Below are 23,499 nucleotides of genomic sequence, written 5' to 3' on the forward strand. Positions count from 1 at the left end.
TGCTTCGGGTCTCGCGGGTGGCGAGAGAGGAAAGGTGTCCATGGTACTGTAGCTCCATGACGAGATGCCACATATGGCACACGCGTACACGAATCGAGTAACATCCGATTCTGGACCCTGGAGAGGCGCACGATCGCAAGCAGCGCGCTGACGCCGCACCGGCAGCCCCAAACCGAGCAAAAACCAAGACCAGCACGCACACGCGACACCAACACGAGCTGGTAGAGATGATGTCAAAACAAAGAAAAACACGAGCTGGTAGGAGGAAGGTTCCTGGTAGCTTCAAGGTTTTTGTCTCTCTCTCTCTCTGGTCGCTAAAAAAGAAAGAACACATTCGTCTCTCGTCCTTCCCCATCGACCTCTCTCGTACGTACGTTACGTAGCCACCGCTTTTCTTTGCCGTACTTTTTATATACACATACATACAAGAAGATATGTCCAAATATACCATCAATTCAAAGACCAGAGCTGCTGTAGTTTTGTTCGGCACGTCGTCAAGGAATTATGTATTTCCCGTGTCTCCTCGTCGGTCCCCGTCCCTCGTACATACGTTCGTACTACGTACACAGCCACCGGTTGGCTTCGCTGTATCTAGGCGACGCTAGCGGGGCAGCCGTTACCCCATCCGCGTCATCGCAGGCCTCGCTCTCGTACCCAATTCCAGCAGCAGCGGCCACCGGCCAGGCCGATCCCCGAGCGGTGCCCTGCCCCGCCCGGCCACACAACCGGGGCGAGGTGGAGGGAGCGCTAACGGACCAGCTGCGCGGCACGCCACGTTGCCCGCCCCTTTTCTAACCCCCGCTCGCCCACCTGCACTGCACGGTATACATGTGCCCGCCCCCGCCCCCGCCGCCCGCCCCGATGCTCTGTTGAGGAGGTAGCGGCGAGGTGGTGGTAGCCAGCCGAAAGAAACAGAGCACAGCTGAGCCGAGAGCCTGCCCGCGGCCTGCGACAAGGAAGGAAGGAAGGAAGGAAGATGGACTCCTCCACCGCGGTGGCGGCGCCGCTGCTGGAGGCCGGCGGCAAGGAGATGCGGCACCTGGGCCGCACCGCGCACAACATGTCCTCCTCCTCCCTCCGCAAGAAGTCCGACACCTCGCTCGTCCGCAAGTTGCCCTGCGCCGCGCTCCGAGGCTTCCTCTCCACCCTCCAGGAGGTGCTCTTCGGCACAAAGCTCTTCGTCCTCTTCCCCGCCGTCGTCCTCGCCGTCGTCGCCAGATACATGCGCTTCGGCCAGGTACGCCTCGCCTCATCTCTCCCTCTTTCCTTTCCTTTCCTGTAACCTCCAATCTTTCTCACCGGCCCTTCAACGGCTGCTTCCACCTGATTTCCGTGTTTATTTATCCCAGTTTCACCTAATAGTTGCTAGTAGTACTACGTATTAGGTAGTGCTGTCGTTAACTTAGCTCCATCGAACCTCTTTGATTCCGATTGCTTCCTCTGTCCATCGCAATTGGATTGGATCATATGTTGTAGGGACGATCGTTTTGCTCTGCGGCTCCCTCTGTTAAGCTTACATGTGCCTTGTACTGTTATGCAACATAAAACACACATTACATTTTTCATCACCCTAGGCTAGGAGGATTACGGTCGTACATCGGTTTCAGTGCCATTTCGTCTACTAGAAAGATCCCGCATTCTCCTCTGCTTTTGTCACATCAACGCTGGAACACCTATAGCCAACAGACGTAATTAGGGACGTTTGATTTGCTCTCTGATCAACCGCTCTATGAAAAACTTGCATGTGCCTTGTCTCCAACATAAAACAAGCATCCTGAACATTTTCATCACCACCACAAAAATATATTTTATTCTCCTCTGCCCACCGCTAACTAACTCCTGCATTTAGTATTACCTTATTAGTGCTTAGATTAATAGTTCAACAGGGCGTTGCACAAACATGTGAAGAGAGAGAGAACAAGAGCTGTGGCCAATGCATTCATAGTCCCATACTAAGTTTTTCTTAAGTATTTGAAACAGCGGGCCTCCCATCGATTTCCATTAAAGAAACCGCCAACATAACCATTCATAGCAATTAGTGCAGGTTTATGTGAGAATGGAATGATAGTGATTTTGTTTGCATATTTTCTTGGAGAAAGATTTGATTTACATCGAGCTGTTTACATGTGAGTGACCCCATACCGGCATGTGGGCTAGGCCTCAAACCCCAACCACTAATCAAAATTGACGCGTTACAGATGGAATCGTGGAATGGAATAAGCCGCGACTAATATGCCCCGGCTCTGCCAATCACATGCACATTCTTGCTCTCCACCACCACCCATGTCGCCCATGTCGGTCCATCAACATCCATGTCTGCACCTCACATCCACCTCCTAATGCTATTACCAGTATATTATACATCCATGATCCATCCAGCGATGGCAGCCATTAATCCCCGCCCCTGGGCTCACTGCACATGCAGCAACAATGATTAAGATGGGTTTAGTACTAAGTTAACAACGTGGTCACCAGGTGAATCCTGTCCGTACGTAGGCACCACTGCGCTAGCAGGATTCGGTAACTATACACCCTAATCGCTAGCAGTTCCTTGCGACAGTCCTGCGGCTGATCGGCGAGAGCTCAGATCAAACACGAACACGGGCCGTTTTCACTGTGGGATTCCTCTGGACAAAGCAGAGGTAGATGCTCTTGCTGTACTGCCTTCTCTTGTCTTCTTACCATCGTTTCAGTCCGGCATGCGACTCCTACGTCTTCTCAGCTCTCCCTGTCGTGCCGGTGCTCCAGAGAACACGTGAGACACACCAGGACTGACTATGCTTGTAGTTTGTACCAACATATTCCAAGTTGTAGTATGTTCAAAAATCTGGCTGATTAAACAGGGACAGTAATATTTTCATGGCTAGAACCAATAGGACAGGAAGAGCATGTAGATCCCGAATATTCTTCACCGTTTGCCCATCTTTTTGGACACTTGCTATCTTTTTCCCTAATGCTGAGCTCATACAGGTGTGGCTCTTCGTGCTTAGCTTAATTGGGCTAATTCCTCTTGCAGAGCGACTCAGTTTCTTGACGGAGTAAGTCTCTTTTGTTCATCGTCATAGCGTGTTCGGTTCGGCGTTACCTTCTTTATTATGTTGCTGACAAAGCTTGCACTCTGTTCTTTGTGTTATTTTGATCACAGACAGATCGCTTTCTACACAGGTCCCACTGGTAAGAGTTGTTGATCTCAAAACGTCAAATCATTCTAAGTTTCTAACCAAACTACAACTTGGACATCATGTGGTTATCTACCTGAACTGCAGTTGGTGGACTGTTGAATGCGACGTTCGGCAACGTCACCGAGGTTATCATCGCGCTATTCGCCCTGAGGGAAGGCAAGATAACGGTGGTGAAATGCTCCCTGCTCGGCTCCATCTTGTCCAACTTGCTGCTTGTCCTCGGCACCTCCCTCTTTTTTGGTGGGCTGGCAAACCTCGGTGTCGAGCAGCCATACGACAGAGTAACCAACTCGGCCATCTACTTCGTACTACTGTTATGCTGTTTACGATTGCACGAATTTGTCATGACGCATGAACGACGATATGGCTTTCATTTGTGCAGAAGCAAGCAGATGTCAGCACAGGGCTTCTAATTCTTGGTGTGCTATGCCAATCAATGCCGCTGATGCTGAGGTATGCAGTAAGCGCCGGTGAGCATGCAGTAAACTCCGACGATTCAGGATTGGTGCTATCCCGGGCGTGCAGCGTTCTCATGATCCTGGCCTATGGAGCCTACCTTTACTTCCAACTGAAGACGCATCGCCAGCTCTTTGAGCCCCAGGAGGTGTGTAATATTTGTAAAGTGCTGATCAGAAACCAGAATAACCTATTAACATGCATATAACTAGTTGGTTAATGACAAAATGATCAGGTTGAAGATGATGGTGATGATTTGGTCTCTGAAGATGAGGCGGTACTGGGATTTACAAGTGCGATGGTTTGGCTAGCAGTCATGACTGTGATAACCGCCTTACTGTCAGAGTATGTCGTTAGCACAATTGAGGTATGCAACACCATCCTATGTTCATGTTGGCTAAGTTTGGATGGGCGTTCTGAAGGAATTTCCTTTGTAATTTTACTCAGAGCTAACCTACAGCGTAGCTAAGAATGTTTTTTGGGAACAAATTTTGCAGGCGGCCTCAGAATCCTGGGAACTATCAGTGAGCTTCATTAGCATCATCTTGATTCCGATTGTCGGGAATGCAGCAGAGCATGCTGGGGCAATCATATTTGCTTTTAAGAACAAGCTGGTAAGTAGCATCAGAAGTTCAGAACCCGTGCATACTCACTGAAATGCCGGGGAGCGATAAGTAACACCAAATCTGTTCTATTTTTTCTTTTTTTTTTTGTAACAGGACATCACCCTCGGAGTATCTCTGGGGTCAGCTACGCAGATTTCCATGTTTGTGGTCTGTATTAACTGACCTCTGGACATTGTTATCTTCATATGGTCTTGCCTTTGTCTTTTTCCTGATGGAACTGAACTGTTGTAGGTGCCACTGAGTGTCCTTGTGGCTTGGGTCATGGGGGTTCCAATGGATCTTGATTTCAACCTGCTAGAGACTGGTTCTTTGTTCCTCGCAATATTGGTCACAAGCTTCACCCTCCAGGTAATTTTATGTTCTGTTTCGCATCCCCGCGCTGAGTCAACCTCTGTTCAGTTTGGTGTTTCTGGTATGCTTGTCATGGTAATAGCAACTCATTCAGTGAAGGAATTGTTCGTGTGTTTTGCAGGACGGGTCGTCGCATTACCTGAAGGGACTGCTTCTCCTCCTTTGCTACGCCGTGATCGGCGTGTGCTTTTTTGTCCTGAGACGACGTTCAGGTAGGGATTCTTGCACTCTCCCTCCCATTTTTTGCTCAAATCATTTGCAACTACTCATTGTCTCTTCGCATTTGTTATGTTTCGATGACAGCTGATGGAAGCAACTAATCGGGTTCAGCCTAGCAGATCGGCTTAGTTCAGGGTTCCCCGAAAACCGGACGGTGATTAAGCTGAAGATGGTGAAGAGAAGAAGGTAGTAGAGTACCTCCCTGGGCAGACGAGCGTGCAGGCAAGCCAAGCAGTAGGGCCTGCCTGCGTGTAAGATTGTAGATCGAGACTGAATCAGGTGTTTATGGTCATCGCAGTCCTGTAAATTAATCGAGTTTAATGTATCCATTAGTGCACCTAAAAAGCTAAGGTGGCTACGGAGGTAAGGCTGGAGGGACTAACAGGCACAGTGAAAAACACACACCCCTTTGCATCCATGACCATCAACGGGGAATTCGTCCAGGGGAAATGCCTGGGTGCAGATTAAATCTCGCGGCGACCGCAACCACCCTCTACCGTGGATGTTCCATCGTGTTGACCGTGTGTGGGTAGAGCCATCTTGAGCGAAATCCTCCAAGCGCCCAAGCAAGCACTGTCGAAAACACACGTTGACATATTTGCAGCACCCTCACCGATCAGTTTGTCTTTCCATTTTATAATTTTAACTTGGCTATCTGTCTTCCCATCCCATCATGACACAAAGGAAACAATCTAGAAATGCGTTCAGAGGTTTTGGATCCCAAGCGGTCCTTTTTTCTCGGGGGACACCGAAATTCACGGTTACCACGGTAACCACGAAATACCGAAAAAAATCGGACGAAATTTAAAATCAAGTTTTGAATTCAATTATTTCGAAATTGATATAGATAAAATTATAACTCTATTAGATCAGTAATCCTCCCATAGCGTAGTGGTTGTTCACATGCACAACCCGCCTTCTGCGATCTATTAGATCTTGAGTTCGATTACTGGCTACCTTTTAGTTTTTTTCTTTTGCATTCTAAAAGCCACTAGGCCATCACCTGTTCTGTTGCAAAATAAGAGATGCCCCGTATTTAACTGGGTCAGCGTTTGAATTCAACCTTTTAGTTTTTTTCTTTTGCATTCTAAAAGCCACTAGGCCATCACCTGTTCTGTTGCAAAATAAGAGATGCCCCGTATTTAACTGGGTCAGCGTTTGAATTCAACCTTTTAGTTTTTTTCTTTTGCATTCTAAAAGCCACTAGGCCATCACCTGTTCTGTTGCAAAATAAGAGATGCCCCGTATTTAACTGGGTCAGCGTTTGAATTCAAAATTTTCAAAAAAAAACTCGATTTTTTTTTGCTTGGTATGAGCGTTTTCCGTGGGGTAGCGGTAACCGCTCGGGATCACGAAATTTCGAGCGGTACCCAAAACAGTACTTCAGACTAAAAATCATATACTCTGTGAAAGAGAAAAGTTTAGCTTCGGTTGGTAAGCTAGTAGTGGTGCTTGTCTGATTCCCCTTTCCATTAATTTCAGTATCAGCTAAAGAAATTACAAGGGGCCTTGACTAGAACAATAAGACAATTTACGAAAGGAAAGCAAAAGATATTTAAGAGATTGGACAAGCATGATATGACATTCTCGATATGTATATCATCCGTGATAGCCACCTTGACCAACCCACCTTTACTTTTGATCCTCCACCAATGACAATGCTCACAAATAGTTTGATAGCATCCATGAAGTCCATGAGAAAATGGCTATCTCCGGCCATATGATTGGTGGATATACTATCTACCACCCGTTTGACTCCACCGAAGAAAGCACCCTACACACAATTATGTTTCGGTTAGAGGCACCCATTTTACAATAATGCCTCTCAAGTTAGTAACAATGGTCTTTGGAACCAAACGGAGTAGAATCAAAATGCATTGCGAGGACCAAGAATTTAGCATACACATCTCCATCCTCTGCCTTATGAAGCACATCGGATGGAGGCATCACTGCTCTTGCCTTGTTGGGAGTGAACTTCCCGGCACTCCCACTCACAACCACGTCACAAACTTTGGTCTTGCCCTTATCCTAGTGTCCTTCACGCACAAATACAACCTTTTAAGGAGTTGCAACCTTCTTAGGAGCAAAATTCTTTTCTTTCTTGTGCTTGGGTCAAACTCAACCCTTCTTTGCCAACAACTTCCTTGTATTGATTCAACACCTCGTTGGCATTATTTTCTCCTTGGATGCAAGACACAAGACCCTTCTCAAGTTGATCCCTCAATAACTTATTCTCCTCAATAAGGGGGGCTTGATCACAAGTAGACTAGTGGTACAAGCATCGACATTTATAACCATAGGAAAGCTAATTTTAGCAAGAGTGTCTAGATGAGCAAGTCAAAGTTTCTCATAACTCTCTTGAAGTTTGGTGAGACCCCCCTCCTTAGCCTTAAGAGACACAGTGAGGATCTCAAGATCCTTAGAGAGAGAAGCAGGAGCAACTTTGACTTGGCTCTTGGAAGTTTTTAGATATTGACGAGTTTTAGTTGCCCTTTTCAAGGAGGCCAAGTTCATAACATTTTTTCATTAGTTCTTTGAATAGTCAAACATAAGTCGTCATTGCATGCTTTCTCAAATTGAACTTCCCTCTCGAGGAGATAACTATTCCCCTTTTCCTTGGCAACAAGGGTTTCGAGTTCCTCAATTGTCTTGGTGTACTTACCCACCATATCCATGAGACAAAGAAACATAGCGACCTTCCTTCATTTGAGGGAGTCCATGACCTTATGCATGTTATCAAAGAACACACACACTCACCCTTTGCATAATGATAAACATCGGTATGAGTCTTGGAAGTGAAGAGAGGAGGGTTAGGAGTGGAAGATACCTTAGACTTGCTTGGAGAGGCATTGATCATCGTCGTTGGCTACCTTGACCATCAAGCAATTGTCAGAGTTGCCCTTGTAGTCACCATGTATTCGTACTTGATCACATTGCCATTTTTGTTGACAAGCTGAAGGCTTCATTTGGGCTACACTAACTCTAGTAACATCATCGGGAGCAGATTCTTCTTGAGCAATTATGGTCTTTCATTCCTTCTTTTTGATCTTGGCATCCATGGGATTGGGAAACAATTTCTTGACGAAGTTCTTCCTGGGTAATCTTGGCTTGTCTTACCTCTTCTCACATGGACACTCATCTACAAAGTGATGTGGAGACCACAATTTTAGCAAGACCTCACTTCTTTCTTCAATGAGAACTTTCCCTTGTTCCTTTAGGCACCTGGGCTAAATATCTTCACAAAGAGTGTCATTTGATCATATGAGGGGCATTCGTTGGACTCAACTTATTCCCCATCTCCTTCTCCGTCTTCATCACCTCATTAACAAACTTGGACATGCTTGGCCTTCAATGAAAGGTTTATTTTGTGTCCAAACCCTTGCATGGCAAGTCGGTTCTTCCCTTTCTTCATGAATTCTTCATGTTGCAAGAAGGTAGCAACCACATCATCGGGAGTCATCTTTGTGAAACCGTGATCATGCCTTATGGACTAAACCATGTTTTTATTGTGAGGGGAAAGACCAGTAAACATCTTATCAAGAAGGAAGTGATTGGTCATGGTGAATCCATCATAGGCCTTGTGAAAGGATCGATATAGTTGACTAGAGGGGGGGGATGAATAGGCAACTAAATTTTTTTAGCTTTTCTTTACCAATTTAAACTTTGCATCAAAGTAGGTTGTCTAGATATGCAACTAGGTGAACAACCTATATGATGCAACAACAACAACCACATAAACAAGCAAGGGATACAACACAATATAAACTTGCACAAGTAAAGGTAAGAGATGACCAAGAGTGGAGCCGGTGAAGATGAGGATGTGTTACCGAAGTTCCTTCCCTTTGAGAGGAAGTACGTCCCCGTTGGAGCGGTGTGGAGGCACAATGCTCTCCAAAAAGCCACTAGGGCCACCGTATTCTCCTCACGCCCTCACACAATGCGAGATGCCGCGATTCCACTATTGGTGCCCTTGAAGGCGGCAACCAAACCTTTACAAACAAGGTTGGGGCTAACTCCACAACTTAATTGGAGGCTCCCAATGATACCATGAAGCTTCACCACAATGGATTGTGGTTCTGAGGATACCTCTTTCATCAAGGGTGTCAAACACCCAAGAGTAACAAGTTGATGATGATATAGAAGTCGGGGAACACAAATCAGTTTGGTGGAAGTGTAGATCGGGGGAACCTCCTTCTATCCTCCAAGTATTGTGAAGTTTGGGTGGTTGAGGAGGGAGATCTCAAGCTTTTGAAGATGTGGGAATTGAGGAGCAAAGCTTGGGCAAAGGTTAGGGTTGGGAGGAAGAAGAAGGGGGTATAAATACCCCATGGGATATTTGCCCGTTGAGCAGCCGCCGCCCAGGATACCCGGACTAAAGGGGTCCGGGCACTCGGACAAAAGCAGAGAAGTCCGTGCACTTTGGGGGGATCAAGGCCCTGGGCACCCGGAAAGACCAGGCAGGCGGCAGGCAGGGGGCTGGGCACCCGCACCATGCAGTGGCGGAGAGGAGGCGACAAGAAGGGGGGCCGGGCACCCGGGGGCCCCAACCCCGGGCACCCGCACCGGTCACGGGCCGGGGGGAGAAGGCGGGCGAGAGGGCCGGGCACCCGAGGGTCCAAACCCCGGGCACCCACACTAGACAAAGAGGGGCAAGGTGGAGGTGGCGAAGGGCCCGTGCACCCGGGGCACCAGACCCCGGGCACCCGCACCGATCAGAGAGAAGCATGAGGTGGTGGAGACGAGAGGGAGAAGGCCCCGGCACATGAACAAACTCCTGATAAAGCCCGAAGCGAATAACAAAGAAGGAAGAGAGAAGTTTGAGTTCCCCAACTCCAAGATCATAGCAACCCATCTTGATAGTACGGATGTTCCTATGACTCAAAAAAGAAACCGAAAAACTTCTCGAGCCGACACCGAACACCATCTTTTCTCTCTTTCGACTTGATAGGGTTACCCACGTCCATCGACACACAAGAGGCGATAATGTCCTGAAATAAACTTGACAACCGACATTAGTCCTCGCGAATCATATTGTGATCAATCATCAAAATGTAATTGAGTGACAATTGCACTTTCAATCTCCCCCTTTTTGGTGAATTGATGACAACATGATTCACACATGGCAACTATTAAGAAGGAGATATAACTCAAAGCCATGCAACACTATTGATGTAGAAGGCTCCCCCTTGATGTGTGCATATTTTAAAATATGCTAGGGATCCATATCACATCATCAAGATGGCTCCCCTACATCAGTAGCCAAGTGCAACCTAATAAGTATAACCGAGAGGAATAAATCGCACACACTAAATTGAGATCAAGGAAATTAACAGACATGGGTGCTAAAGATCTCAAACCCCAAATAACTCACAACCAAAGAACGGAAAAGACACGCCTAAAACTATTACAAACCCGTACAAGATCAAAGAAAAGGCAAGGGCTTGCAATCTCTCCAAGCACAAGGGGAATCCTAATAGAACACTTCTCCCCCTTTGGCATCGAGACACCAAAAAGGGAAAAAGGTGATGCTACTGAAATACCCCAAATGTGAGGAGGGGCACTGGCGGCATCATCATTTTGATCCCCAGGAATGTAGGCAAGGCAAGGGTTCGAGTAGGCCATGGCAGCACTATTGAAAGTGCAACTATCCCTGGGTGGTTTTGATAATTCATAACAACAAATATCTCATTGAGCTAATGCTATTTCAAGATAAATATTTCAGGAAAGCTCAATGGTTGGCATGGCATGGATGAGAAACATGGACCCCTCAAAATGCTAAGGACAAAAGGATTGGCTCAAGCTCAAAGCACAAGACTCTACATTTTACTTTTAGTGATCAAAGATCACATTGAGTCCATGGGAAAGCCAATACTATTAAGAGGGGGTGAGGTGTTGCTTAATGAGTTGCTTGCTCAAAGTGCTTAGTGATATGCTCCAAAGCCCTCAACCACTTTCTCACATCCACATATGTCCCAAACCAAAAGTCAAACTCAGCCCTACCGAATCTTTCTATCCGGCGCCACCGAGTTCAATTGACATAGCCACTGCCAGAAACCCTAGTCTTTTCGGTCTCACCGATAGGGATCTTGGTCTCACCGAGATGGGATTGTAATCTCTCTGTTTCCCCTCGTAACGTTTCGGTCAAACCGAGATGAGCGATCGGTCCCACCGAGATTGCAATGCAAACTCTCTGTTTCCCTTTCATAAAGTTTTGGTTCAACCGAGATGAGCGAATCGGTCCCATCGAGTTTGCCTAACCAACTCTCTGGTTAGCTTATTACCAAAATTGGTCTCACCGAGATTACGTTATGCCCTAACCCTAATGATATTGGTCCCACCGAGTTGACATGTCGGTCCCACCGAAATGCCTAATGCTCACATTATGAACTAGATCGGTCTGACCGAGTTTAACGATTTGGTCCCACCGAGTTTAGTAAGTTGTGTGTAACGGTTAGATTTTGTGTGGAGGCTCTATATACCCCTCCACCCACTCTTCATTCGTGGAGAGAGCCATCAGAACATGCCTACACTTCCACTATCCATTTTCTGAGAGAGAACCACATACACTTGTGTTGAGATTAAGATATTACATTCCTACCACATAAATCTTGATCTCTAGCCTTCCCAAGTTGCTTTCCACTCAAATCTTCTTTCCACCAAATCCAAATCCTGTGTGAGAGAGTTGAGTGTTGGGGAGACTATCATTTGAAGCACAAGAGCAAGGAGTTCCTCATCAACACACCATCTATTACCTTTTGGAGATTGGTATCTCCTAGATTGGTTAGGTGTCACTTGGGAGCCTCCGTCAAGATTGTGGAGTTGAACCAAGGAGTTTGTAAGGGCAAGGAGATCGCCTACTTCGTGAAGATCTACCCGAGTGAGGCAAGTCCTTCGTGGGAGACGGCCATGGTGGGATAGACAAGGTTGCTTCTTCGTGGACTGAGGGAGTCCCGGATTAGGGGGTGTCCGGATAGCCGGACTACCATCATCGGCCGAACTATCATCAGCCGGACTATCATCATCGACCGGACTCCAAGAGTATGAAGATACAAGATTGAAGACTTCGTCCCATGTCCGGAGGGGACTTTCCTTGGCATGGAAGGCAAGCTTGGCGATACGGATATGTAGATCTCCTACCATTGTAACCGACTCTATGTAACCCTAGCCCTCTCCGGTGTCTATATAAACCGGATGGCTCTAGTCCGTAGGACACAACAACAACCATTACAATCATACCATATGCTAGCTTCTAGGGTTTAGCCTCCTTGATCTCGTGGTAGATCCACTCTTGTAAACATCCACAATATCAATATCAATCAAGCAGGACGTAGGATTTTACCTCCATCAAGAGGGCCCGAACCTGGGTAAAACATCGTGTCCCTCGTCTCCTGTTACCATCCGCCTAGACGCACAGTTCGGGACCCCCTACCCGAGATCTACCGGTTTTGACACCGACATTGGTGCTTTCATTGAGAGTTCCTCTGTGCCGTCACCGATAGGAAGGATGCCTCCTCCCGTCTTCAAGGACGGTATTTTCGCCAAAGGAGCCTTGGCCGCTGGCCAAACTACCCGGCTAGGTGGTTTTCTTATGACCGCCTGTCCGGCCACCGCTTCGACAATGACCTCTCAAGTCGTCAAAAGCAATCTTCACGTCAGCTCGGAATTCGCCGAGCGGCTGGATCCAATAGAGCTCTCGTCCGTAAACGAGCTCTTGGATCGCATCTCCACCCTGGGAGTCGCTACAGACTACAATCAGATTGGGCTTAAAACCGATCTGAGAGAGATTAACTCTCCCCAGGTCACCCACCATGTTGCAGTGGTAGAGGAACAATGCGGCGACTCTTCTCCTGTATTAAAAACTAGTCGTGTCCGGGCTCCCGAACCCCCCATGCCGGATTCCCGCGGAGGGACGGACTTCGATCAAGCACTGAACTTAAAGTCAGGCATCGGACCAGACTCGTTGGACAGCGTCCAGCAATCCAAGCTTCCAAATTTGGAAACTTCTCGGCCTTCGAGCCTTGAGATGGGCTATCTCTAATCCGGCAAGAGCCCGCGGAGACAATACATCACTACTGAGCCAGATTCCTCCTGGTTATGGACAGGATAAAGGACTGCCGAGAGGAAAACACAATCTCAATTTTTTGCAATAATTGCACGGACGAGGGAATCTTGAACACCGTCAGCCGTCGTGAAATTACACGCTTCGCCGACCTGGCGTCCATAGTACGAAAGTACTGTGCGATGGAGAGTTTCCGGACAACCGAAAATAAGTTTTGGGACAATCCGGCCCCGAATACAACCCTATTCCACAACAAAAGGGTGCATTACACTCAGGCACCAGACACAAAAACCAAAAAGCAAAAACCCCATAAAGGGCACGGAACCGTACTGGAGGGATGGCTTAGCGGACCCTGTAAAATTCACAGTACAGAGGGCGCCGTCCCAACACATAGCCTTCGAGCATGTTGGATATTACGGCAGGTGGCTAGAAGTGGAGAGGAGCTTCTAGCCCCGGAAAACCACTCCAACAACATCGGTACGGTATCCACAGTCTTCGAGACTTTCGCATCAAATAATATGCGGAAACGAACAATCCGCAACCTCGCCGAAGTCTACCAAGTAGCAACAACCAATCCATGGAGCGACACAGCCATCACCTTCAACGCTAGCGACGAACCTAAATTCCGAACAGCCCGAGCTCCAGCCGCACTGGTACTTAGTCCAATAGTGGATGGCTTTCGACTTACAAAATTCCTCATGGATGGCAGCAGCGGATTAAACCTCATCTACGAGGAAACCCTTCGAAAAATGGAAATAGACTGGAGCCGCATTGAGCGAAGTAGCACAACCTTTAGGGGAATAATCCCTAGCCGGGAGGCGCGCTGCACAGGAAAAATCACACTCAATGTGGTATTCGGCTCGCCGGACAATTACAGATCCGAAGAAGTCATGTTCCAAGTGGCCCCGTTCAACAGCGGATATCACGCTATATTAGGACGAGAGGCATTCACAATCTTTCAAGCCGTACCCCATTACGGGTACATGAAGCTCAAAATGCCTGGGCCCAGCGGAATAATCACTCTCGTTAGTGATCCGGACAGAGCACTCCGCGCCGAAAACAAGACAGCCACATTAGCCTTAGAGGCACTATCCGAAGCCCTAGCGGCAGAGGAACTCACCGCGCTGCGCTCTACGGTGAATAGGGACGATGTGATACTCGATAAGAGATCCAAGTCCACCTCCTTTAAACCAGCAGATGAAATAGTAAAATTCCAGGTCCACCCAATGGACCCGACAAAGACGGCCTCCATCGGTACACAATTGAACCCTGATGTAGACGCCGCACTGCGAGAATTCCTTCGGGAAAATTGGGACATTTTTGCCTGGCACCCCTCGGATATGCCTGGAATCCCATGCAGATTGGCAGAACACAGCCTAAACATCCTAAAAGGATTCAAGCCAGTCAAACAGGCTCTTCGACGATTTTTCGAACCCAAAAGATAGGCAATGGGAGAAGAGCTAGCCAAATTATTGGAAGCCGGATTCATCAGAGACATCAAACATCCGGATTGGCTAGCAAACCTGGTAATGGTACCAAAGAAGGACAAATCCTGGTGCCTATGTGTCGATTTCAAAGACCTAAATAAAGCCCGCCCAAAGGATCCCTTCCCCCTCCCCCGCATCGATCAAATCATCGATGCCACTGCAGGGCACGATTCATTGTGCTTCCTGGACGCATACTCCGGCTATCATCAAATCAAGATGGCAGATGCGGATCAAGCCGCCACGGCATTCATTACTCCATATGGACCATTCTACTTCAACACGATGCCCTTCGGACTTAAAAACGCCGGCGCAACATATCAGCGCATGATTCAGACATGTCTGGCTACCCAGATCGGCAAAACAGTAGAGGCATACGTAGACGACGTAGTCGTCAAAACTAAACACGTCGAAACTCTAGTAGACGACTTGAGGCTCAAATTCGACAACCTCAGAGCATATGACATGAAGCTGAATCCGGAAAAATGCGTTTTCGGCGTACCAGCTGGAAAGCTGCTGGGCTTCATCGTATCCGGTAGAGGAATTGAAGCAAACCCAGCCAAGATCCGAGCTCTGTCACAGCTAGATATCCCAAAAGACCTCAAGCAAATACAAAAATTGACTGGATGCGTGGCGGCTCTAAGCCGCTTTATCTCCCATTTAGGAGAAAAGGCATTGCCCCTCTATCGCCTCCTTAGGCGCACCGAACACTTCGAGTGGACGGATGCTGCCACCGCCGGACTCAAAGAAATAAAGGCCATATTGGCAACAAATCCGGTCCTGGCTGCGCCTAACCTGGGCGAACCAATGTTGTTATACATCGCAGCAATGCATCAAGTTGTAAGCGCGGTACTCGTCGTCGAACGAGAGACAGAAGGGCATAAATTCCCTCTTCAAAAACCAGTATACTACGTATCCACTGTGTTAACCCCCTGCAAGTCCCGTTACCCGCACTATCAGAAGATAGCATACGCAGTGTTCATGGCATCCCGGAAGCTCCGACACTACTTTCAAGAGTGTTCAATAACAGTGGCCTCTGAAGTACCACTTAACGACATCATAAACAACCGCGACGCGACGGGCAGGATTGCAAAATGGGCCATTGAGCTCTTACCATTTGATATAACTTACAAACCTCGGCGAGCTATAAAGTCACAAGTTTTGGCTGACTTTGTCGCTGAATGGACCGAAGCCAAACTCCCTAAAGAGTACGACGCATACTCCAATTGGACTATGCACTTCGACGGCTCTAAAATGTTAGCCGGATTGGGGGCTGGCGTTGTATCGACGTCCCCGACCGGGGACACAGTCCAATACATACTTCAGATAATGTACACGGACTCCAACAACGCAGCCGAATACGAGGCCCTTTTACATGGTCTCCGGATGGCAATCTCCATTGGCATTCAACGCCTAGAGGTGCGCGGGGATTCAAACCTCGCAATATCCCAAATAAACGGAGACTTTGACGCCAAAGATCTGAAAATGGCAGCATATCGCAACGCTGTCCTAAAAATGTCAGCCCGGTTTGAAGGACTTGAATTCCATCACGTAGCCCGGGATAATAACCAAGCAGCCGACGTACTGGCACGCATCGGCGCAAAACGCGACGCTGTCCCTCCTAACATCTTCCTGGAACAGCTCTTCAAGCCATCCGTACTATGGGAAGAGGAGTCCGGAAATAACAAACCGGAACAAGCTGCACCAACCGGCGATTCAGCCGATGACATAACACCTTCAGCCCACGACATAATGGCAGTAATTGCCCTATGGACAGAACCATTCCTCGCCTACTTGCTTAGGCAAGAGCTTCCCGAAGACCAAAATGAGGCCCGCTGCCTTGTCCGGCGATCTAAAGCCTACAAGGTCTATGAGGGAGAACTTTATAAGAAAAGCACAACCGGAGTCCTTCAAAGGTGTATCTCCGAAGAAGAAGGGCGAAACCTCCTGGCTGAAATTCATGCCGGACTAGGCGGACACCACGCCGCAGCTCGGGCCCTTGTAGGAAAGGCATTCCGTACAGGATTTTATTGGCCGACGGCCCGAGCAGATGCTCAGGACTTAGTCCAAAGATGCATCGGTTGTTAGCTCTTCGCTAATCAGAGCCATATGCCACCCACCGCCCTCAAAACTATACCCATTACCCGGCCGTTCGCGGTCTGGGGGCTTGACATGGTTGGACCACCTAAAGGGGGAACCCACAAGCAAAGGTACCTATTGGTCATGGTGGATAAATTCACCAAATGGATAGAGGCCAAGCCAGTTAAAACGGCAGAGTCCGGACCAGTGATAGACTTTATATCCGGGGTAGTACACCGTTATGGTGTCCCCCACAGCATCATCACCGATAATGGCACGAACTTCACAGCCGATGAGGTTAAATCATGGTGCAAAAATATGGGCATCAAGCTCGATTACGCTTCAGTCTATCATCCTCAAACCAACGGTCAAGTGGAACGAGCAAATGGTCTAATAATGAGCAGCATCAAACCCAGACTAGTGCAGTCCCTTACAAAATCTGACATGCACTGGGTAGAGGAGCTCGACTCCGTACTCTGGGGGCTGCAGACAACGCCGAACCGTACTACCGGATTCACACCATTTTTTATGGTATACGGCGCAGAAGCAGTTTTGCCCTGCGACATAATTCATGACTCACCTCGAGTGCGCATGTACGAAGAAAGAGAAGCCGAGTTGGATCGACAGGGCAGCTTGGACGCATTGGAGGAAGAACGCGACGTCGCCAAGGCTCGTTCCGCATTCTATCAGCAGCAGGCTCGAAGATACCAAAGTAGAGAAGTACGGGCCAAGACTTACAACGTTGGCGAACTGGTTCTACGCCTGCCGGACAAGAAAAAGGACAAGCTCAAGCCCAAATGGGAAGGCCCCTTCATCATCGATCAAGTCTTGACCGGCGGAGCGTACCGTCTACGAAATGCGTCGGATAACCGACTCGAGCCGAACCCATGGAACGCAGCCCGCCTCCGAAGATTCTATGCCTAGCGCCGGACTAAGAGTTCGTCCCTTCCCCCCGTCCAATTTTTTTATTTTAGCTGCCTTTTGTTCATCTTTTTTCTTCTCAACCCTATTCATCGAAGCCTTAAAAGGCCTACTTGCGCGTCATTCGCACGCAATTGATGTGCCATCCGCACTCAATATACCTGGGGGCTTCTTTACCAGAAGCTTAATTATAAGGGCTTCATGCCCAGCACATGTCAAGCCTCCACATGTACCTTTTACTCACCATTATATGCATCGATATGACTTAAGTTTTGGCCAAGCTGGGTTGCCTGGCTCCTATGCTTACCCCTACATTCCCGATTGTTCGGCTAGGAGGTAAAGGGAGCACCTCTGCGATTGTTACTGCCGGGTCAGCCAGATGTGTACCTCAGACTGGGTGAAGCTGAAAGCTAGCGTTCTTAAGGGAATATTCGGTCGGTGACTTAAAAGATGATTTTTTATCCACTTATTTATCTGCCCCCAGATGTGTTTCTGCTTTTTTCGCAGTCCGGACATGCACTTTAGGGCATGCCACCCCCAGAGGAAAGGAACCCTTAACGGAACTATTCTCCCTGGAAGATGTTTCTTACTACCCATTTAATATAACATAACTAGTTGGGCACTTGTCTGATAAAGCACTAATGACCCCTACGCCTGGTCTCCATGCATACCCTGGTTGTTTCATACACAAGAAGGTATTCGGACACACTCCGGACTCTAGGGTCCCGAGGTCGAAGCGAAAAGGTCGGCAAAGACAAACGATCTACAATCCGGCTAGAAGGCATTCTATATGTCATTTTATAATACATTGTCAAATCGACTGATTGTATTCTTCCTCAATCCCGTCTAACAGGTTGTCCAATTTACAGTCCTGTTGGGAAAATTTAGCGGCCAGCTCTACTTGGCCGTATACTAAACTCACAGGGATCTCCTTCCCATCGGGCCCCACAGGTCCGACTTCGGCCATGTGGTTGGGATCCGCCTTCTTGTACCGCGTCTTTACCATGGCCCAAGCCTCCCTGGCACCTTGGCGGCAGGCCGAAATCTTCCATAAATGGAAGCGCTGCCGCACTCCCTGAAGCTTCTCCGCAAGCTCCCCAAGACCCTCGGGTAAGGAGAAGGCTGGCCATAAAGCCTGGATGACGCCGCTCATTGCCTGCCGAACTCGTTCGATCAGTTGCAACAATTCGGGAAGTTGATCACCCGTTGATACGGGCATCTCCTCTGCAGGGCGACCTGTGAGCATACCTGCAGACATATTCTGTCAAATTGACTTCCTCGCCGAACTCTTCTTTTCAAAGGAGTTCGCTCAAGCACTTACTATAGATGCCGCGACGAAGCCGTTGATTCTCCTTAACAGAGCGCGACAGCTCGGCCCGAACGCCTTTCAGCTCTTCTCCAAGCTGGGCATGGGAATCCTGTAGCTTGTTCCTTTCATGATGCACCTTATGCATCACCCTCTCGCCGGCCTTTAGTTGGCGCAGAAGTTCTTGCCTGTCCGGATCTTGTCCGGCAGTACCTGCAACGTCATTTTTTAGACTTGCGCACCGGCCAAACGCTACTTATCTTTCTAAAATAAGGCTTTACCAGGAGAGGTCCTTGTGTTTCCTCCTGTGCCAGACAGTGCGGCCTCAAGTTGGGCCTTGCACTCTTGCAGCTCCTGAGACAGTTGGGTATTCTTCTCGGTAAGATCCTACGTTTCATATGATCCTTAAATCAGTTAATATAACTACTTTAAGTCTCGAGGGCTACTGGCATATACAACTATTAAATTCTCTTACCCGTATGTCTTTTACATACTGCTCCGTGGCTCTGGTAAAACTATCTTGAGCAGCACGAAGGTGCGCATCCCCCGCGTTAAAGGCATTCAACGCCTCGGGGGAAAAGCACGCGTCATGAAATACTGTGCGGCGGCGCCTGTGATTCAGGGCACTCTCCACCTCAGACTTGGTGGCAGACAGTCTGTCGGCATCCTCTGTCGGAGGATCATCCGGCTCGCGCCTTGCGCTCGCCTCCCCCTCCAGACCAGGTGCTGGAGCCTAGCTGGTAGAGGTTGGATTGGCAACCTCCACGCCCGCAGTCCGGCAGACGCTTTTTTCCCTACAAAAGTCATGAGCACTCAAGCGCTTCCTAGGAACGTTGCTCTAAATAATGAATTGTGAACTACACCTTTGCAGCGACGTTTCAGTCCGCGCCGCGCTCCTCTTCCGCCTACTGGTCCGGACTGGCCTTTGTTGGCCAGCCACCGCGGGCTCGGCTTCTCGCCCTAGGGGCGCCTCCTGCACAGCGCCATCGTATACGGTGGTCAGAAATAAGCAAGGAAGGAATGACGGTGTCAAGACTTCGGTCGCAATCACCTGGGAAGCCGGATATAGTCCGGGATAGTCGGCCGTGATGGCGACTAAAGCATTGTCCATGCTGAGCTGGTGGAACACCCCGTCGATTAGCTCCACCATTATGTCCGGATCCTCTTCGGAGGCCAGATCCCGGGATCTCTCTGGATCCTCGGGTTGCGGGGCTGGACTTAGCATGTCCTCCACGATCCGGCGCAGCTCCTGCGTCGAAAGAAGAACACAATATAAGAAACTTAAGTTTCAAAAAGCATGGGTCGGGCACGCAGAGTGTTCGCTTACCCAAGGCCGGGGATTATTCATGGAGAACCCATTTAACGGGTTCGTCCGAAGGAAATCCTTCTTCTCCCCCTTATACAGGCCGAACAGGATCGTCACCAGATCTTCGACCGAATCCGGCCCTTTGCGGCCATGACGGGTGGCATCGTCCTCCCCGTTGAAATCCCACATGGGGTGGCCCCTGTATTGTAGTGGCTGCACCCCCCGCATAATGCATGTCGCCATGACTCCAATCATGATCAACCCGGAATGGGCCAGTAACCTTATTCGGCCCATCAAATAATGGACGCTCTTGTCTTCCTCCAGTTGGGGGCTCCGCGGACGCCAACTAAGGCGTTTCTTCAGAGGAGCATTGCTGAACTCCGGGAGGCCGATCCGAACAGGGTCCGGCAGCGGAGCGTCTTCTATATAAAACCATTCCGAAGGCCAGTCTTCGGACGCCTTCTTAGGGGTTCCAGATGGATATCCGGTCCCGGCAATGCGCCATATTTCGGCGCCGCCCACTTGATATATGGACCCCTCGTGAGAGCGGGGTACAAGGTAGAACAACCTCTTCCACAACGCGAAATGGGGCTCGACGCCCAGGAATAGCTCACAAAGAGCTACGTAACCCGCAATATGCAAGATTGAGGCGGGCGTGAGGTGATGAAGCTGGAGTCCGTAGAACTCCAGGAGCCCGCGGAGGAATGGATGTACAGGAAATCCGAGCCCCCTTATCAGATAGGGGACGAAGCATACCCGCTCCCCTTTGTTGGGATTTGGGGTAACCTCCGCTTGCTTCCCACCTTTGTAGGTGGCCAGCCCAGCTCGAACCGTAACCATGAAGGCCGGAGGGAGATATCCCCCCGCTTGGAGCTTCACCATCTCGTTGTGCGGAACAGAGCATCTCCTCCAATCTCCTGGCAAAGGGATGGGAGCGCGAGAAGAGGAGCCGCGTTGACGGTCCATGATGGAATGGATTCTTGGTCGAAAGCGCTCCGATGACTATTTGAGGGAGGAAGATGGTGATTTGGATCTAGATTCCTGCCTCCCTTATAGGCAGATTATTCGCACAACTAGAGGGTAAAACATAAAAGACACCCTGGCTTTTCACATTCACGCGACGCGTGGAAGAAGGCCATTATTGGGCGTAGAAGCCAAGACGCGCAACATTGATGAAGAAGCCGGACACTGTTCGGCAGGTACGTAGAACTTGAAGGAGAACCCGCCTTGCAACGCCGAAGACTACACACACGCTGGACTTATCGTCATTGAAGCCTGGTTCGGGGGCTACTGAGGGAGTTCCGGATTAGGGGGTGTCCGGATAGCCGGACTACCATCACCGGCCGAACTATCATCGGTCGGACTATCATCATCGACCGGACTCCAAGACTATGAAGATACAAGATTGAAGACTTCGTCCCATGTCCGGAGGGGACTTTCCTTTGCGTGGAAGGCAAGCTTGGCGATACGGATATGTAGATCTCCTACCATTGTAACCGACTCTATGTAACCCTAGCCCTCTCCGATGTCTATATAAACCGGATGGCTCTAGTACGTAGGACACAACAACAACCATTACAGTCATACCATAGGCTAGCTTCTAGGGTTTAGCCTCCTTGATCTCGTGGTAGATCCACTCTTGTAAACATCCACAATATCAATATCAATCAAGCAGGACGTAGGGTTTTACCTCCATCAAGAGGGCCCGAACCTGGGTAAAACATCGTGTCCCTCGTCTCCTGTTACCATCCGCCTAGACGCACAGTTCGGGACCCCCTACTCGAGATCCGCCGGTTTTGACACCGACATGGACCCTTCGTGGGTGGAGCCCTCCGTGGACTTGCGCAACCGTTACCCTTTGTGGGTTGAAGTCTCCATCAACGTGGATGTACGATAGCACCACCTATCAGAACCACGGATAAAAAATCTCCGTGTCACCATTGCGTTTGCTTCCTCAAACTCCTCCCTTTACCTTCATATGAAATTGTTTACATTCCGCTGCTATACTCTTAAAATTGCATATGTTGGTTGATTGCTTGACTTGTGCTAAGTTGCTAAAATCTGCCAAGAACTAAAATTGGGAAAAGGCTAGATTTTTATTTGGTCAAGTAGTCTAATCACCCCCCTCTAGACATACTTTCGATCCTACAATTGGTATCAGAGCTTTGGTTTCCATTTGCTTTGATTTCCATAGCTTTTGGTGGTCATAGCCTTGGTCTCACAACCTAGGAGAGTATGGCATCTAGCGAGGGAAATTACCACCATAGAGGTCCTTACATTGATGGTACAAATTTTGCTAGTTGGAAGCATAAGATGAAAATGCATATTCTTGGACATAACCCCGCCGTTTGGGCTATTGTGTGTATTGGCTTGCAAGGTGAATTCTTTTATGGGAGAGAACCGAAACGTGAAGCTATCGCGGAAGAGGTGAAGATGCTGCAATACAATGCTCAAGCTTGTGATATTCTCTTCAACGGTTTGCGCCCCGAAGAATTCAACAAAATCAGCTATCTTGAGAATGCAAAGGAATTTTGGGATACTTTGATTGACATGCACGAAGGTACCGACTCCGTCAAGGAATCCAAATTGGATGTGCTTCAAAGTCAACTTGACAAGTTCAAAATGAAGGATGGTGAAGGCGTCGCTGAAATGTACTCTAGACTTGCTCTTATCACAAATGAGATTGTCGGCTTAGGAAGTGAAGAGATGACCGACAAATTCATCATCAAGAAGATCCTAAGAGCCTTGGATGGAAAATATGATACCATGTGCACTTTGATCCAAATGATGCCCAATTACAAGAATCTCTAACCAACGGAGGTCATTGGAAGAATTGTTGCGCATGAGATGTCACTCAAGGATAAGGAAGAGCTCCACAACAATTCAAGTGGTGCTTACAAAGCCTCATGTGAAGCTCCCACATCATCAAGTGAGAAACAAACCTTCAATGAAGAATTGAGCCTAATGGTGAAGAACTTCAACAACTTCTACAAGAGTAGAAGCAAGGAAAGAAGTTCCAAGTCAAGGTCCTACAATGACAAAAGATCTTCGAGTCGTGAGCGTAATTGCTACAATTGTGGAAGACTCGGACACTACTCCAATGAGTGTACGGCTCCCTACAAAAGAAGAGAAGATTCTCCAAAAAGAAGAAGTAGAAGAGAAGAATCACCACCAAGAGAAAGGAAGAGTAGAGATGATCGTTATGAACGAAGAACATCCTGGAGAAGCAAGGATTCGGAAAGGAAGGACAAATCATCAAAGAGCTACACAAAACGAAGATATCAAGCTCATGTTGGTGAATGGGCATCCGGCTCCGACTCCGACCATCACTCCGAGAGAAGCTATCACTCTGACTCCGAATATACTCAAGATGAAGGTGTTGCCGGTCTAGCACTTGTGTCAACCAACTCTTACGACATATTTGACTCACCAAATGAAGTAATTGGAAGATGCTTCATGGCTAAAGGCCCAAAGGTATCACATCCCGAGTATGTTGATTTCAATAGTGAT

At 48.5% G+C, this 23,499-nt stretch overlaps 1 protein-coding gene across 1 annotated transcript; it reads left to right on the plus strand.

Moving 5' to 3' along the window:
- The first annotated feature begins 801 nt into the window (after positions 1-801).
- On the plus strand, positions 802-5,250 carry LOC123046608 (vacuolar cation/proton exchanger 1b). Its single transcript, XM_044470007.1, has 11 exons — positions 802-1,237; positions 2,971-3,038; positions 3,146-3,174; positions 3,267-3,463; positions 3,565-3,786; positions 3,874-4,005; positions 4,136-4,252; positions 4,358-4,411; positions 4,496-4,612; positions 4,737-4,827; positions 4,919-5,250. Exons 1-11 carry the CDS (start codon positions 977-979, stop codon positions 4,933-4,935), a joined length of 1,305 nt encoding a protein of 434 aa, XP_044325942.1. The 5' UTR covers positions 802-976; the 3' UTR covers positions 4,936-5,250.
- The last annotated feature ends 18,249 nt before the right edge of the window (positions 5,251-23,499 follow it).

This window comes from Triticum aestivum, chromosome 2B (genome assembly GCF_018294505.1).
Source record: "Triticum aestivum cultivar Chinese Spring chromosome 2B, IWGSC CS RefSeq v2.1, whole genome shotgun sequence".
Lineage (NCBI taxonomy): Eukaryota > Viridiplantae > Streptophyta > Magnoliopsida > Poales > Poaceae > Triticum > Triticum aestivum.